Below are 14,238 nucleotides of genomic sequence, written 5' to 3' on the forward strand. Positions count from 1 at the left end.
CTGCATTTCCCTGTGGGGATCAATACATGTTAATCTCATCCTATGAACAACAAGTCTTGGGCTCTGGGAGTTGGTGCAGTTGTACAATAAAATAAATGAAATTAAAAAAAGGATACAGCCAGTGTTTTCTCACATCAAGGACAGGTTCACATTGATGTAATCCATTGTCAAAAATGGAAGGGAAAACACAAATGTATTTAGGCTAAAACGTAATATAAAAAAATAAATACAGTAAAGTAGATTAGTATCTGTTCATATTCAATAGTGAAACAAAACGGTTGCATTAGAGAAAAGCAAAACAGTAAAACCCTCAGTGTTAATGTATCCATTTGTAACTCAGGAAAATGACACATTTGGTCACATTTCTACTGTTAAATACTCAGGATTTCACAGCGTAGTCTGACTGAGCGTCTGCTTAGAAAAATAGTGAATTAATCAAGGAAACTCAGATAAGTAACTCATAGAATGTACAAAAGGGTCCATTTACATTTGTACAGTCTCGGGAGCCAAACAAACACAGAGAATGTTATTGCGTACTAAATTAACGAAGTCCGTCTTGTGCTCGTTCGCGGAAACAGGAAAAAATAAAAGAGCCTAAAAACAGAAGGGGCTAAATGTTCAGTCTTTTTATTTAAAAACTATAAACAGTCACCAAAGTAAATAAAGCCAATCTCTAACAGACTGTTAGGTCTATGTATAATCGCACATCCTACTGACACGGCAGAAGAAATGGGGGGGAGATGGGTTTGGGGGAGGTCGCCCCGCTCGGATGCTAAACACGACAGGCAGTCATAAATGTTATTATTACACAACACACACTGTAGTAGAGAGGGGACAGTCTGAGAGGATGTGAGCCGGAATGTGGCATATGGTATTTTTTTAAGAATGAAAAAATAGTACAATAAAACTCCACACTATATTAAGATAGAAAAAACGTAGTGAAGAAAATATCATACCTGCACGTAAAGCAAAGAACACAGGAGAAAACCTGTATAAAACTCCATGTATTTAAACCAATTTACAAATACAAAAAAATTTTGGTACGCGCACCGTGCTCGTACAATGACAAACGTTTACAGTGGATACATGTTTACATGTTTACTGGTGTGTTTGGGGGTGGGGGTGGGGTGGGGGGGGGGGGGGGGGGGGGGGGGGGTGAGGGAGCAGGGAAGGAATACCTTCAATATCTTTTTTTTTCTTCTTCTACAAAATGACATGATATATTATTCCATACTCTTTCAGCCAGCAAAATGAGTTCTACAAGGTATTATAATACAAAAAATGTCACAGTTCCACAAAAAACTGTTCCCCCCCCTCCCCCCTCCCCCTCCCCTAAGCTTTACAGCATCAGTACCTTTGCAGAAGTATTTACACGTTTTTAAGTACATTCATCCACTGCTGAGTATAGAATCACATTAGATACAAGTGACCACGGATCATAAAAAAAAAAAAGCAAAACAAAAAACAAAAAGAAAAACAAACAAACAAAAAAAACGTACTACCGTATTCAATCCTACCAAAGTTAATGCTTCTATTTACTCCACAGAGAGTTTCTCCAGTGGCTTCATCGGCATCATCAAAGAAGATCTTCTTTATATATATTCACAAATATTTACAACGATTATTTTTCATTAATCATAATGGTATTCATTTTCAATAATAAATAAGTGAAAATATATCGACTCAAGTAAGAAAACCAAAGCTACCAAGTTCTAAAGAAAAAATGAATAATAAAATTAATTAACAAAAAAAAAAAAAGAGTCTGCGCCAGTCACCAGCGGTGTTCTCGTTCGTCCCGTCCTGGCCATCTTCGTCTTCCCCTCTCTCTCGCTCTCTGTCTCTCTCTGGGTGTACCCCCCCCCCCCCCCCCCCCCCCCCCCCCACACACACACACACACACTACTGCCACATGCTCCAACTCACACCGGGTCTCTGCAAACAGTCATGGGACTAGAAAAAAAAAAAAAAAAGTATGTGCTCGTAGTCAGGGTTTCGTTGGTGGAGTGAGTCCCTCAGGGGAAGCAGTCTCAAGCACTCCCCCTGGTGGGCGGCTGGTGGAAGACCCCCGTGGCAGTTTGTCTGTGGGTGGTGGTGGTGGGGCTGACGGCAGAGGAGGGGGGGTGTGGGGGTGTGTGTGTGTATGTGGGGGGGGGGGTTTGAGCATGAGTGGAGGGGGGGAGAGACTGCGAGGAAGAGAGAGAGGAATGAGGTGTGGTGGTGGCAGAGAGACATTGTCCCGGGCCGGGGTCCTTGTGGGCTGCTGCCGTCCCCCGTTTCGTCCCGTTGCATCCCCCCCCGTTGGGTTTGCAGGTGGGTCGTCTCGCCCCCGGCCGGGCCCACTCCTCCTCTCCTCTCGGGAGAGAGGGCGGGCTGGCGGTCAGGGCGGTCAGAGAGGTTGTTGCCCCGTGTCTGTGGGCCTCAAGCCTGGAGCGAGCGCGTCAGTTCATAAAGGCATTTGGCGAGCGTGGTGGACACCTCCATGTTGCTGAGCGCCAGCACAGAGAGGTGCGTCTCATGCCTCTTCACCAGCCTAGAGAGAGAGAGAGAGAGAGAGAGAGAGAGAGAGAGCGACATTAACGCAAGCTTCAGAGGTTCTTCTTCCACTCCATGTAACCCCAACATTTGATGTGTGGAAAAGCATTACGTAAAAAATAAACTAGTGCTGCACGATTCTTACTCAAATGTAAATCTCGATCCTCCTCCACAAGAATTGAGATCACGGTTCTCATTTGTATGAGAATCGTTACAAATATTTACTGTCTATAGTCTGCAGTTGCTGAGCATTACTACATTCAAAATGTGGCACCTGGAGCCAACTACTGTGGCGTTAAACAGACATCAAAGTGCTTGACTTAAACATCTCTTAAAGTCTCTCTTGTAGCAAAAACATAAGAGTAACTAAAGTGAATTGGACAGCCAACTAGTGCTGCACCATCCTTGCTCAAATTTTGAAATGAGATCGTATTAGGTGTCTCAATCTTTTTTCGATTAATCGTGCAGCACAAAAAAGAAAAACATCACTGCCAATAAACAACAAACCCACATAAGGCAGACATATACAGTATGTACAAAAACAGCTTTCTTGCCTGGAGTACAAATGGGTATGTAAAATATAACAATTATTTACCAACAAACCAAAAACTTGACTGATAGTCAATAAAAAGAGCGAGCCTTACTTGCGACCACAGTCAGAGTACTTGGCGATGTTCTTTAGCGTTAAGGCAGCAGTTAGTCGTATATGTTTGGTCATTGGTCCCTCTTTCTCATCCTATGAAGAACAAAAATAAACAGGAGATTAAGTTTGTTACCGACATCAACAGTTTTCTGAAAAAAACGTATAAGTGGTACACAAACATTTTCATGTCAAGGACCCCCAGAATTATCTGCCGCAGACGCCCCATCTGAAAATAATTTGTTCCTCGGACCACTCAGAAGCAAACATTTGAGTTAAAAACATTTGCTGTGAAAGAATATATATTCAAAGATGCACACCATTTTCACAATTTCTCAAAAATAGCAGATCTACAAGCTCTATAAATAGTTTAGCAACCTCATAGCTGTCAATGATATTTGATGGCTGTGTTGACACACACACACACAGTCACACACACACACACACACACACACACACACACAGTCACACACACAGACACACACACACACACACACACAGTCACACAGTCACACAGTCACACACACACTTTGGCCAACAACATAAACCCCCCCATAATCAACACATTTTACGATTGTATAAATTAATAAGTAACATCTTCAAAATTCATGATTGAGATGGGGTGTAATTTATTTAAGACAAAGGTGAATTGTTGGACAACCACTTCAGAGACTATACATCCATGTATGATAACAGCATAGAAAGGAATATCACCTCTAATACTAGCCATGTTTTGCATGGAGTATAGGTTGCTGCCTTCAGGAAGGAGATATGGTGTTCCAGCATACAATAAGGTCAGACTGAAGGTCTTTTGTCCATCAGTCGACTTTGAGGCTTAATCAGGATTTTGGCATGCAGGACTAGACTGAGCTGTAGACATTGCTCTTGCCTTTATGTTTCTATGTATGTAATTGTATTTTGTTTTGTGTTGTGTCAAATGTGTGTATAATATGTGTTGCACAACTGTACATGCATGCTATGATTTTCTCACACCTAGCATACAGCGTTACAACATGGTCACAATCCTCTAAAACTGTCTTACAACCAATAACATCAATATACAAACGGGCTATAAAAATCATGGATCAAAAACCGATGAGATGGCACCTTTGTGGTATCCTAAAAAAACACAACCTTTTTACGTTTGACAATTGTGTTTTTTTCTACTACCAAATTGGTTTTTAAATGTTTACATGGTCATGTTTCACCTTTGTTCTCTGGACTGGTTGATAGACTTCCGAGCTCTGGTAGAGCAACCACACGAGCCTCAACAAGTGGTAACTGTATTGTTCCCAGGTGTAACAACTCATTCGGACAGTCTGCCTTCTCAGTAAAGGGAGCAAACTTATGGAACTCTTTGCCTACGGCTCTAAAACTAGAGTCTGATGGTAACGTGTTCTACAGAGGACTCAAACTATGGTTGAAATCAAATCAACTGTGTTCACATGTATAGCTTCTGACTGGTTATTAGAATGATTATGTTTAGTTTTGTATTAGAGACTATGTAATGGATTTTGTAATTGTGCTTGATTGGGTGTTTTTTAAACTATAGTGTCCCTGTATTTTTTAGAAAAGTCTCCTGTGGACAAGTGGTGAAAATTAGCACATGTGCTAACACACTGTAAATTATGCATCTACTAATTGTACAACTGTGCAATGAGCAATGTGATTGTTATGTCCATATCAAATAAATAAACATAAGGCCCTGGGTCGCAAGACAAATGTACTATAAAGTACTATATCATATTCTTAGGCTTCTGTTAACCACACACTTTGTTTTCTACATGTGAAAGAAAGAGGCATTGGGAATCTGGCGAGGGAGGGGAAGCCATATGCTCAGAAATGTTCACTTCAATTCCAGGTTTTAGGACAAACCGCTAACACTCGGTGTACTTACAGTGAAGTCCCTGAACACCAGATTTCGAGAGCCTCGGCGCAGCGCCATGAGAGCCGCGCTCGGATGATTGACTATAGCTTTCTGTGGTCGCGGTGCTGGACTGCTGCTTGCTACGGGCGGAGTCCTTTAGAACAAAAAACACAGGAGAATGAGGTTAGTTGTCGACAGTGGTGGAAGGTAACGAAGTACAGTTGGGTGCCACCGATATTGTCCCTTATCATTTGACCCATTTAGGCCTGACCTCAACATTTTAAAAAATCCTTCTAAATCCTCCAGTTTTCTGAAATAAATATTTTCACGATTTTTCAAAAATAGCAGACCTACAAGCTCGTAGCGCGCCACTCGGTGGCGCGCTATGAGCTTGTAGATCTGCTATTTTTCAATAGCTAAATTATAACATAATGTTTAAAACACCAAAAGGGGTTCCCGCCCAAATGGGTTAACTGTCCTTTTGCGCAGATCACGCAAACCTCAGCAAAAAGAAAAGGACAATATCGATGGCCTCCAACTGTACTGTAAGTACATTTACTCAATTACATGTTGAGGTACTTTTTTACTTTACTGGAGTATTTCCAACTTCCAATACTTTTACTAAGACCCGTTTAATTTCAACTTAATTTAATCACAGCCAAGCTTAATTTTTAACTTTTGATTTGATCATCTCCTGTCCTATAGAGCACCGAAGTCTGACGTCAATATCGGTAGAGTCCACGGGTTCATGTACTTTTTATTTGCATTGTAATCCCCATAGGGGGATTTTAGATTGCCTCAGATAAGAACTGTCATATAATAATGTCATCCTGGCCGTCTCACTCATATGGATATGAAGAATCAACTGACAGAGAAAACGCTATTGTTACTTCTACTGAATTAGTTACATTTTCGCTAGAAACAGACTCATATACTCATATACGAGTGACTGACTGTCGCAAACGATACAGAGACACCTCCCCGACAATAACGCAGAGACAGCTTGTTTATTTTTGGACCACAAAGCTTATATGAAACGATTTTAAGATGACTCCATGTTATTCTCCATAGAGAAATTACTTCCATGAACCAGGCAGAACCAGGGGATAAGCGAGTGACGTCAGGACTTCGGCGCTCTATTGTTTGCTTATCTGACTGTATTTGATTGTATCCGATTGTTTTGATTGCATCGATTATATTTGATTGTATCGTTTTTTTGTTTTGTTTTTACCTGTACAGCACTTATAGGCGTTTTTAAATTTGCTTCATAAATAACGTTTGATTAGATAAAAAGCAAACCGTATGACAATCAGTTGTCAAGGTCAAGATGGTGACAGCCCTAGCTCTGACGCATGCATAAAACATGGACTGAACTGCTCATACGGTCACCATTCAGAGAACTTAACCCATTTAGGCCTGACGTCGAAATAAATAAAACGTTTTCTGAAAGATTATATTCAAAGATTTGTGCCGCATTTTCACGATTTTTCAAAAATAGCAGACCTACAAGCTCGTAGCGCGCCACTCGGTGGCGCGCTATGAGCTTGTAGATCTGCTATTTTTCAATAGCTAAAGTATAACATAATGCTTAGTTAAAACACCAAAAGGGGTTCCCGCCCAGAATGGGTTAATGTGTGCGAGAGGATACGGCATGCACACGCATATCCGACACACCAAAGGTCCGACATGCGCAAATCACCCGACATGTGTTGCGCCGTGCTTGCGGTTTGGGTTAGTTTAGGATTTTGGGTAGGGTGTCGGTCTAGTGACAGTCGGACCAATAGTATGTCCGAACTAAAGCCTGTAGTCCGAGGAGACATACTGGGAAGCATTCTGAGACAGTATTCATGGAATAAAGCCAAATAAAATATCATCATGGCTGAAATCAGATTAGAACTTTTGTCAAGTCTGAATCTGTGATGATTCTGATTTGCGAAACAGCATTAAAGTTTCCTAAACAATTAACTAATATGTATGACTGTGACGTTTAGATGCTACAGTCTATTCTATTTTTCTAGATTGAAGCTTCAATTTTATGATAAATCCGAGAGCAAAATACGGTCTTAGAAGATACTTCTGACCATGTGTCCTATTTCTAGTTTGACCACTTCAAAATAAAGGGTATGGGTCGCACACACCAAGACTGTAGTTCAAATAGTTCATTTCATATTTGAAACCAAGGACAAACGTTTCGGCTATCCAGCCTTCATCAGTGTGGAGTGTGACTGAATGTAGGTTCCTTTTAAAAGGTATATTCAGTGATTTCACTTCATTCAAATATCACATCTTTTTTTAATAATCCTCCCTACTATAGAGTGTGCTGACCATATAAGGAGTTCCTCCCTGTCCCCAGTGAGTCCCTGGGGTAAAAAAAAAACCCTAGTTTCAGTTTTGGTGGCAAAGCCTTCATCCAATCAGGATGAGAGGGGCCTTCCTCCAATCATGATCGAGTGGGGGCGGGCCTTGGTGCACATGCTGTTGGCCTGTTGCACTTCCCCCCCACTGTAGAGCGTGTGCATGTGCACATTGTGTTACCGGGGCGGACTGGGTGGTTTTCCAAATCACCCAAATCACTGAATGCTCCTTTAAAAGAGTGGTGACATGGTGCAGGTGCACAAAATCACCGCTAATCACCTCTCACACCCGGTGGATAAACACAGATTGGGGCTGTGTAATAAAATCTCTGTTAGCAGTCAACAATGTGACTAGCAATTACATCTCAAAATATACATATATAGTTTGACCACTTCAAACACTCTTTAATCTTAAAACTACTAATGACTGAAAATAGCCGATCTACAAGCTCACAACACGTCGCTACTATTTGCAGTACAATAAGATGCTATAGAATGCATACTGGCTGCTGTGGAATCACAATGACTGACATCAGTCGTGGCTACTGAGAACTTGAATCCATTGAGTATTGTGTATTGTGTGTGATTGGATACGTACTGGGAAGCATTCTGATTGGGGCTCTGCGCCTGCTCCTCTAGCTTGAGTCCAGCAATGAGTGCGTCCCGAGAACAGTGCTTGTCCTGAAATGAGAGCAGCAGAGGGGTGTTTTTTGTTTTCCTCTTTTAATGAATATTTTACACGATGTATGTGGTCATGATGACAATAAGGAGACTCTCCAAGTATAGTAAATCAAATGTAATTTAGGGTTGAAACCAGGCCTGGAATTTCAACATTTTTAGGACACTTGGCCAGTTTTCTTTTTAGGGCACAGAGGCACAAAGTACCAGGGCAGGAAGGCCATCAAATAAAATAATTAATTTAACTTAAAGGTCAAGGGTGATTAGCAGGGGTCATCACCATGCTGGCTTGTGGTGGACATTTGTCAAAATGTTATTATTGCCACGGACATACAAAACAATACCAGAAACACAAAGAATAGCAGGTCTGTAACTCATGGGGTTACAGACATAAATTTAACATGTGCCACAGACAAGTCTTTGCCACGGACACATTTGTCCGTGTACGGACATGTTGATGACCCCTGATGATTACTAGCCTCGCGTAGCCATACTAATATCGGCCTGGGGCTCCCAGGCCGTCACCATGAACTTTTCGCCCGGGTTTAGAGCATCTCAGTGGGGGACACAGTGGACCTGGTGACGGGGGGGGAGATCGCGGAAACTGCAACGCAACAGTTACGCTAAAAACTCAACTGAATTTCATTGTAAATAATAATAATAATAATAATAATATAAAAAATAATAATAATAATAATTTCTTAATGCCATATTTAGCCTGTACAGGCACAAATGTCCTGTTTACTGCTGCTATGGCGGCATCGATCATTGTTGTGAAAAAGGATATTTGCATACTGGGCCCTGGTTGGTTATAGCCTGGTTCCACATTAATCTGGTTGGTCCGACGCTACTGCGGGTCCACACAGTCCTCCCACAATTGAGCGACACCAGACTATATCTGCCTGGGACAATTTGCATTGCAAAGGCAGATACGTCTGGCTACGCGAGGCAAGGTGATCACAGTATAATATAGTACAAGTACAGCATAACCAATAGTGACATGTAACCTGTTCATTTCACAAAATAATGCATTGGCAACAGATCACCAATATCTGTACAAAGTCATACTATACTGGCCTCAATATTTCTCACATTCAGAACTGCACTTGAGCATTCACCGATTAGACGTTTTATTGTAGATATATATATTTTTTGTATATTGTTAAGATCAGTTGAAAATCCAAGGCACATATTGGCATATCTTCTAATAAAGTAAAAAAGGTTTAATTATAAATGCTAGTTCATTATAGAACAATAAAATGGCCTTCTTCTTGAAGAACAACTAGTTGCATTAATCAAAGTATTAACATATTATTCTTATTATTAAATAAGCAGGCATCACATTAGAGGATGTTGGCTGAGAAGTAACCCAAGCCTATCTTCGGACAGAGATTGTTCTCACAGCCATCTCACTGTAGGAGGCGAGTAGCAGTGAGGCCACATGGTCTTAACTGGCCTCACCTTCTTTAACCTCCACATGATCCCACCCCTCGAGACGCACATTTCACAGGATATTCTCATATTATTATTTTTTTTTAAATATAGTGCCCGTGGGACTACAAGCAAATCTTAAGCTTTTAAGTTTTGTTCTGAGACGTTAGCCTTTAGTATTTCTATATTTGACATGCAGGGTCTGAGCCAGTGTTCTGAGCCATGGACTTGCCTGTAGATGTGTGATAAAGGAGAGTCTCTGCCTAGGGAAGGGTTCACAGCCCTCCCATTGACATGTGCCCGTGTACGCCTCTTTGCTCCCGTGTTGCGTGGCCGCGTGGTAGAACACCTGAGACGGCGTCTCGAACCACCTGGACAGAGGAAAAAAAATCAGTACACACACAACCACACATACATTATTACGGCGGAGAATAAGCAAAAAAAGAAAAAAGCAGGACAAAAGGCATATATATTACATAACAGAAGGAGAAAGGTGTGCTTCCCGAGGGGCCCTGGGACAGTTCTCCAGACCCGAGTTGCCTACCCAGAGCTGTGTTAGTCGTGGGGAGCATGTAGAGTAGAGAGAGTATACGATACCAATTGGGATTATTAAAGTGGACACCTAATGCACCAAAGTTAAGTTTCTGAACTTTTATTGCCGAGTTTAGTTGAAGCAAATGTATACAAACATTCTTAAGCAATGTTGCTTTCTACATTTGACCAAAAAAAAGGTAAAATTATCAACTTCAACATCACATTTGAGAAAATATTGTTGGCTGAGAAGTAACCCAAGCCTATCTTTGGACAGAGATTGTTCTCACAGCCATTTCACTGTAGGAGGCGAGTAGCAGTGAGGCCACATGGTCTTAACTGGCCTCACCTTCTTTAACCTCCATATGATCCCAGCCCTGAACCGCATGTCATTTAAAGAAATAAGCAGGACAAATGGCATATATTACATAACAGAAGGAGAAAGGTGTGCTTCCCGAGGGGCCCTGGGACAGTTCTCCAGACCAGGGTTGCCTACCCAGCAGAGATTAAAATAGGGTGCATTTTGCATCCCAAAACACAGTTTATAGTTAAAGGGACACTTCACCCTTTTTGCCAAAAAATATATATCAATGACGTTTATAAGATTTAGAACACTTTCCTGGCATTATTTTTTGTGTAATCTCTGGGTTTAGATATTTTAGATTAACGGGTGGCTCTGACGTCAGAGACACTCTTCCGTATTGCTACCGGACTACATTGTCTCCTCACACTGCAGCTAGACCAGCCCCAAAACACAGCCGTCACGGACACTGCGATTTGTTCCACCTACAACCTTCGTTGACTCCACCCCCACATGCGCATTTGTTATTGTGTTTGTGTCATGTTGCCGTCATCAGCAGAGCAGCACCAGAGTATACAGAAAAAAACCACTCAGAGGAGACGCGCTGTGTAGTGTTGCCACGAATCCCCCCCCCCCCCCCCCCCCCCCCAGGGCTGCCGAAACAATGTGTACCAGTAACTTCACAATTACAACGCAGCTTTGGACGCAAATATAGACAGATGTCTGGAAACAGACGAAATGTTTTTATAATCGTCATGGGGGCCCGATCCGATTATTTTTCTTACTTTTACAGAACATTCTTGTGGAAGTAAAAAGAAAAAAAAAAACGTACTGCATTACTGTGTCCTTTTCCATTGTAAGATGCAACCAATGTTATTTGTCAAGGGTTCCCAACCGTCCCGTAAAATATGGGATCGTACCGTATTTGGCAACTAAAAGACCTGTCCCGTAATGAACCGATACGGGACGCACTTAATCCCGTATTTTGGGCTCGTGGAAAAATGACAGCGCGTTATGGTGATTCTCAGTCACTCGCTCCCATGCAGTAATAAGAAGGGGCAGCCGACTGAGCTATAGGAACAGGAAAGCAAGACACTGAAACCTGGTGTCTGGAAGGGCGCTAGGCTCAGCTCATTGGTCAGTACTCTTCATAGGCATGCAGCAGAGCCAATCACTATGCAGTATCGTATCTTAGCAACTATTTCACCACGCTCCGGTCCACAACATTGAAAAAACAAATGGATGCTGTTGACAGCCAAAAATCTTATCTACCTCAGAGTCAGAAAGTTCTAGTAGTGAGATAGAACTAAAAAAGAAGAAAAACTAAGTGCAGAGCTGAGTGGGAAAAAGATTCGGTGGATTTTTATGAAACAAAAGCTTTGCAGTTTGAAAGTGGATATTCAAGCTTTCCCTACAGCTGCTATGTTGGTGAGTTTCATGTTGTTTAATACAAGCAGATGCAAATTGGATGAATGGGGAGTTAATGGATGGTTTATGGCAAGTCACTTCATATCATTATAATAAATCTAGAGTTGGGGGGGGGGGGGGGGATTCGTGGCAACATAGCGTCTCTCTGGTGCTGCTCTGCTGACAACGGCGACATGACACAAACACAATAACAAATGCGCATGTGGGGGTGCGGTCAACGAAGGTTGTAGGTGGAACAAATCGCAGTGTCCGTGACGGCTGTGTTTTGGGGCTGGTCTAGCTGCAGTGTGAGGAGACAATGTAGTCCCGTAGCAATACGGAAGAGTGTCTCTGACGTCAGAGCCACCCGTTAATCTAAAATATCTAAACCCAGAGATTACACAAAAAATAACGCCAGGAAAGTGTTCTAAATCTTATAAACGTCATTGATATATATTTTTTGGCAAAAAGGGTGAAGTGTCCCTTTAAGGGACGCACTACAACAACGACCTCTGCATCCACGGGATGCACTACTGTACTGTTTTTTATTCTAGTTTATTTTGCTAGCTTTAGTTATAATAATCATTTCTTCTTCTGGTTTCTACATGAATATAACCACATTATAATCATATTAAATGAAATGGGAGTTAAATGTAAAAATGGCAAAATATGACTCCTAACATCGTTGAAGTGGGACTAAAATGTCCCTGGGACTCATCTAAAAGACCATCCATGCATCCCAGGACTCATTACAATTAAAACCTATTTACATGACTGACCCAGAGCTGTGTTAGTCGTGGGGAGCATGTAGAGTAGAGTGTGTTTCTATGAACCCATTTTATTGACCATTCTGAATCAATAAAAACCTAAAAAGAAAACAAAAACACATGAAAAACCTATACATAATGTTCAGTAGTGAGTGTGTGGTGACTCGACACTCACCGTTTACAGGATTGCCACAGACATTTGAAGTTCTGCCCTGCTTTCCTTATGTGTTCCGGGGCCCGGGGTACCGTCGAAACGTGCTGCGTTGAGACCATGGGGCTGCCCATCTGCGCCGGCGGCGTTAACGGGAGTGGAGAGGATGACATGGTAGGCTGCGCACGCACCCCCCCACACACACACACACACACACACACGAGCGTCAGTCAGTCAGCAGCATATGACAGTCTACAAGAATTCTGGTTATCTAAACTCAGCAACAAAAGTTCGGAAACTGAACTTTGGTCCATTATTTCTCCACTTTCATAATACCAATTGGTATTGTATTTTATATCATTGTAATCATTGATTAGTCACCTTTACAACGAGGCATAGATTATAAAGAGCTGGCATTCGTGGAATAAGCAATACAGCTAAACATGTAGGTAGTGCCTCCCAAAAAATTGCCAAAATTGCAATTGCTTGGTATTCAACCCTTGCTTTGAGTTGCATAGCGCATTGGGTGATTGCACTCTCCCCACAGTAATAAGGGGGGAAAAAAACATATTGGCCATTTTTACACTATTCATTTTACACTCAGTTTTAAAGAACTCTGTAGCAGGTGGAAGATCCAAAAGCAGTTGCAACAGCTTGGCACCATGCTGGTCACCAAACCTAGCCACATTTTGCCTCAACCAGGTTGTGTTGCAAGTCATCCAACGTAGTCTGTTGGCACGTACAGCCCGCCCAAGCTGATTCCACAAGTGTTCAAATGGGTTGAGGTCTGGACTCGCGGCAGGCCATTCCATCTCCACTCCCAGATTCTGAAGATATTGGATCGCTGCTGGCTCCAAAATCTCATCACGATATCTCACTACATTGATATTGCCTTCAATGGACGACAACTTCAAGTTCTGTCTTACCTGTGAGAGATACTGCCCCATACCATGCCAAGCCATTGGGGGTAAGTCCCTGCGACATACTAGCGTCATGTCCAGGGGGTGTACTTGTACATCAAGCTGCCTCACGCTACAGAAACAGGAGATAGGCTCCTGCCCTATGGGCCTCATGGCTCGGCAAGGCTACTTACTTACTTACCATGCCAAGCTGTTGTGGCTGTGTATGGATCTTCCTCCCGCTACAGAGTTCCCCAACACAGAGTGTATAGTTAATAAAGTGTAAAATTGGCCAAGGTGTTTTTTTTCATCCTTATTCCGGTGGAAGAGTGCAATCATCCAATCCACTAAGCAACTCATAGCAAGGGTTGAATACCAACCACTTGCTATTTTGGCAAATTTTGTGGAGGCACTACCCACACGTTTAGCTGCGTTACTCATTCCACGAACGCCGAGTTTAGTTGAAGCAATGTTGCTTTCTACATTTGACCAAAAAAAAAGGTTAAATTACATTTGAGAAAATATTGTTGGCTGAGAAGTAACCCAAGCCTATCTTTGGACAGAGATTGTTCTCACAGCCATTTCACTGTAGGAGGCGAGTAGCAGTGAGGCCACATGGTCTTAACTGGCCTCACCTTCTTTAACCTCCATATGATCCCAGCCCTAAACCGCATGTCATT

The 14,238-nt window shown here is 42.1% G+C and overlaps 1 protein-coding gene across 1 annotated transcript in view; it reads right to left on the reverse strand.

Annotated features, from left to right (window-relative positions):
• Nucleotides 1-1,895: 1,895 nt before the first annotated feature.
• Nucleotides 1,896-14,238, reverse strand: part of arid2 (AT-rich interactive domain 2) — a 57,112-nt gene continuing 44,769 nt past the window's right edge. Inside the window, exons 16-21 of the mRNA XM_079494864.1 lie at nt 12,684-12,838; nt 9,735-9,873; nt 7,992-8,074; nt 5,070-5,193; nt 3,177-3,268; nt 1,896-2,530 (exon numbers count right to left, since the gene is read on the reverse strand). Of these exons, the coding sequence (XP_079350990.1) occupies nt 2,419-2,530; nt 3,177-3,268; nt 5,070-5,193; nt 7,992-8,074; nt 9,735-9,873; nt 12,684-12,838 (705 nt within the window). The 3' untranslated portion in view covers nt 1,896-2,418. The remainder of the gene's footprint in view (nt 2,531-3,176; nt 3,269-5,069; nt 5,194-7,991; nt 8,075-9,734; nt 9,874-12,683; nt 12,839-14,238) is intronic.

The sequence above is a fragment of the Electrona antarctica genome (assembly GCF_951216825.1).
Source record: "Electrona antarctica genome assembly, chromosome: 23".
Lineage (NCBI taxonomy): Eukaryota > Metazoa > Chordata > Actinopteri > Myctophiformes > Myctophidae > Electrona > Electrona antarctica.